The sequence below is a fragment of the Belonocnema kinseyi genome, chromosome 10 (genome assembly GCF_010883055.1).
Source record: "Belonocnema kinseyi isolate 2016_QV_RU_SX_M_011 chromosome 10, B_treatae_v1, whole genome shotgun sequence".
In the NCBI taxonomy this organism is placed as follows: Eukaryota; Metazoa; Arthropoda; class Insecta; order Hymenoptera; family Cynipidae; genus Belonocnema; species Belonocnema kinseyi.
In genome coordinates this window covers 3,678,116-3,681,922 of record NC_046666.1, presented here as the reverse complement: position 1 = coordinate 3,681,922, position 3,807 = coordinate 3,678,116, and the positions used below count along the sequence as shown (strand labels likewise).

The window sequence follows — 3,807 nt, the reverse complement described above, 5'->3', positions numbered from 1 at the left end:
AATCATTTTCAACAAAAAATAGAATATGCAGTTAAATTTTTGATTGAAAAATTAATTTTTAAACAAACTGATGAAATTTCAACTAAAATTATGAATATTTAACTGGATTAGTTGAATTTCCTACCAAATTACGAATTTTCGACAAAATACATTAATTTTAAAGTAAAAAAGATAAATTGTTAACCAAAAATGGAATATTTAAATTTTCAGTAGAAAAAATTAATATTCAACCAAAAAAATTCATTTAAAATCATCATCTAAAATGAATTTAAAGTTAAATTTTTATGAAAAATTTAAATTAAATTAAATAATAATAATAAAACTAAATTAAAATTAAAAAATTAAATAAAACATTTTTATTTTAAATAAGTTAAAGTTGAATCATTTTTAAATAAACAAAAATTATTTTTTAACAGACCAGTATAAAATATAACCAAATAATTAAATTTTTTATTGCAAAAAAAGATGATTTCTGAACGCAAAATGCAGTAGTTGATATTTAAAGAAAAAAATTCTTGTAAACATTTTTTTATTAATTATTAAAAATTATTTTAAAGAATTATTAATATTAAAAATTAATATTCCGCACAAAAAATGCAACCAAAGTGATGAATTTTCATCAACATTTATCAGCATTTATTTACAACAAAATAGTTTAATTTTTAACTTAAAAAAAATCAACATTCAAACTTCAAAATTAATTTTTCTCCAAGAAAAAACAAATTTGATCAATTTTAAACCAAGAAAATGGAATTTTAACAAGAGAGTTTTAACTTTCAACTAAATAGTTTTATTTTCAAAAAATAAATATGAATTTTCAAATAAAACTATGAATATTTAACTAGAATAATTTAATTTGTTAACCAACTGGATTAGTTTTCTACCGAAAAATCAGGTTCTTTAAGAAATTAGATGAATTTTCAAAAAAAAAAAAAAAAAATTAAATTTCTACCAAAAATCCCAGTTAAATTTTTGGTTGAAAAATTAATTTTTAAACAAACTGATGAAATTTCAACTAAAATTATGAATATTTAATTGGATTAGTTGAATTTCCTACTAAATTACGAATTTTCGATAAAATATATTAATTTTAAACTAAAAAAGATAAATTGTTAACCAAAAATGGAATATTTAAATTTTCAGTTGAAAAAATTAATATTCGACCAAAAAAATTTATTTAAAATTATCATCTAAAATTAATTTAAAGTTAAATTTTTATTTAATTTATATTTAATTTCAAAAAATAAATATGAATTTTCAAATAAAACTATGAATATTTAACTGGAATAATTTAATTTATTAACCAACTGGATTAGTTTTCTACCAAAAAATCAGATTCTTTAAGAAATTAGATGAATTTTCAAAAAAAAAAAAAAAAAAACACAATTAAATTTCTACCAAAAATCCCCTTAATTTTTTTCAAGTTCTAAATTAAAAAAATGTTGCAGAGAGCTGTTATCAGTGATCCTTTGGAAATCGATCCCTTTTCAAGTTTCTACGAAGACTCTCTCTGGAGTTTGGCAGATTCCGACGAGAATAAACCAGTCTCAAAAAAGGCCCGAAATCCGGAAAAGGAAAAGTACGACTGGAAAAAGCACAAAGAGGCTTGCAACAAAGGCCAGGCATATTTAAACAAAAAAGGAATTCTAGTTCGAGCACGAAAAATGGGCGCTGGTTGCGACGAAACTTGTCGATTTCGCTGCCAGGAACGAATCAGTCTCGAAAATCGGCAAAAAGTGTTCGACTATTATTGGAAACTCGGCAGTCATCCACTCCAGTGGAACTTTCTTCTAAAAGTTGTCGGCTCCACGGAACCAAAGTCTCAAAAAACCAATTCCACCTCGAAAAAAAAGTGGACTCGAAATTATTCCCTGCCGGCGGAAAATAAACGAATAAAAGTCTGCAAAACGATGTTTTTAAAAACCCTCGACATTTCTGACAGTATTGTGGAGACGGCTTTGACCAAAGTCCGTCAAAATGACGCCTTGATTGACCGACGGGGAAAAAACTCGAAAACAAATCACAAAAAATTGGACGCGATGAATGAAAGTGTGAGAGATCATTTGAACATTCTGCCGATTTCGGAATACAAGTTTCTCTATGATGGCTGTAAAAAGCAAACTTCCGTGAAAAAGGTCAATATTCGTCACATGTACAAGGTTTACAAAGATTGGATGGAAAGAGAGCGAAAGGGCGAGCCGATTGCTGGCGAGAAACGCTATCGTTACAATTTTAAATTGGGTTTTAAGCTGAAATTCAAACAGGAAAACATTGAGATTGATTAAGTTGATTTTTTTTTTCTACTTTTTTTATTAAACGATAGTTTATTTATGATTGTAAATTTTTAGTTAGAGCACAAGACTTGCATTTTTACTGTTTTCATTCTACGTACTTTTTATTTATTCGGATTTAAAATATGTACAGTTAAGGTCTAGTTAAAAAAAAAAAAAAAAGAAAATTACCAGGAAGAGAATTCGCCCATGGATTGTACAATTTTCTTTTTTTTCGGTGCCGGGCCACTTGGTTCGTCTTCTAATCTGCGATAAAAATGTATTAATTAGAAATAAAGTAAGATTATATATTATGGATTTAAGTAATTTACGGGAATTACTGAAATCTTGGGGGAAAAAATCCCTGATATATAAGTTTGATGAATTTATTATAAATAATTTGTTTTTTTTTTCAGTTTCTAGTGATTCAATTAATATCATTAAATTTACAGTAGAAGAAATTAATTTTTTATTCAGAAAAAAAAACAAATTGATCAATTTTAAATCAAGAAAGTAGATTTTTGACAAGAGAGTTTTAACTTTCAAATAACTAGTTTTATTTTCAACCAAAAAATATAATTTTTTAACAAAATGCATGAATTTTCAACGAAATAGTTCAATTTTTTAATAAAAAAGACTAATTTTTTAGCCGACTGTTGAATTTTTAACAAAAATGATAACCGTTAAATAGAATAGTTAAATTTTAAACAAAAAAAGATGAAATTTCAACTAAAATGATGAATATTTATTTGTCATACTTGACATTTAAAACAAAAACCTGTATTTTCAAATCAGAAGATTAATTTTCTACCAAAAAATAAGATTTTTTTAACAAAATGCATGCATTTTCCACAAAATAGTTTAATTTTTAACTAAAAAAATACTAATTTTCAACCAAAAATGGAATAGTTGAAATAAATTTTCAATCAAACTGATAAATTATCAAAAAAATACATGAATTTTAATCTGAAAAGTATACAATGTCAATAAAAAATAGATTAGAAAAATTTACAGTTGAAAAATGAATATTCCACACACAAAATTCAACAAAATCGATGCATTTTCACCAAAAATTATGAATATTTAATTAATTTTCTACAAAAAAAGTTTAAACCAAAAATATCAATTTTCCGACAAAAGGGAATGAATTTTCAAACAAGAAAATTAATTTTCTACAAAAATATGATTTTCCAACAAAATGCATTCATTTACAACAAAATAGTTTAATTTTAAACTAAAAAAATCAACAACAAAAATTTTCGTTAAGAAATTTAATTATTCCAGTTAAATATTCATAAATTTATTTGAAAATTCATCTTTTTTCGATGAAAAGAAAACTAATTAGTTGAAAGTTAAAACTCTTTTGTCAAAAATCCATTTTTTCAACTGTCAATTTAGTTATTCCGGTTTCCGTTGAAAACTGATATTTTTAAGCTCAAAATGAAATACTTGACCTTTCAATCAAAAACCTGTATTTTCAAAGCAGAAGATTAATTTTCTACCAAAAAATAAGATTTTTCAACAAAATGCATACATT

The 3,807-nt window shown here is 24.2% G+C and overlaps 2 protein-coding genes across 3 annotated transcripts in view; one reads left to right on the top strand and one right to left on the bottom strand.

Annotated features, from left to right (window-relative positions):
- Positions 1–2,584, top strand: part of LOC117181827 — a 27,152-nt gene extending 24,568 nt beyond the window's left edge. For both annotated transcript variants that reach the window (XM_033374823.1, XM_033374822.1), the window contains exon 6: positions 1,449–2,584. In XM_033374823.1, coding sequence (XP_033230714.1) covers positions 1,449–2,285 — 837 coding nt within the window. In that variant the 3' untranslated portion in view covers positions 2,286–2,584. The remainder of the gene's footprint in view (positions 1–1,448) is intronic.
- The window catches only part of LOC117181828 (RING-type E3 ubiquitin-protein ligase PPIL2), a 69,615-nt gene that overhangs the window by 24,654 nt on the left and 41,154 nt on the right, over positions 1–3,807 (bottom strand). Inside the window, exon 9 of the mRNA XM_033374824.1 lies at positions 2,463–2,537. Coding sequence (XP_033230715.1) covers positions 2,463–2,537 — 75 coding nt within the window. The remainder of the gene's footprint in view (positions 1–2,462; positions 2,538–3,807) is intronic.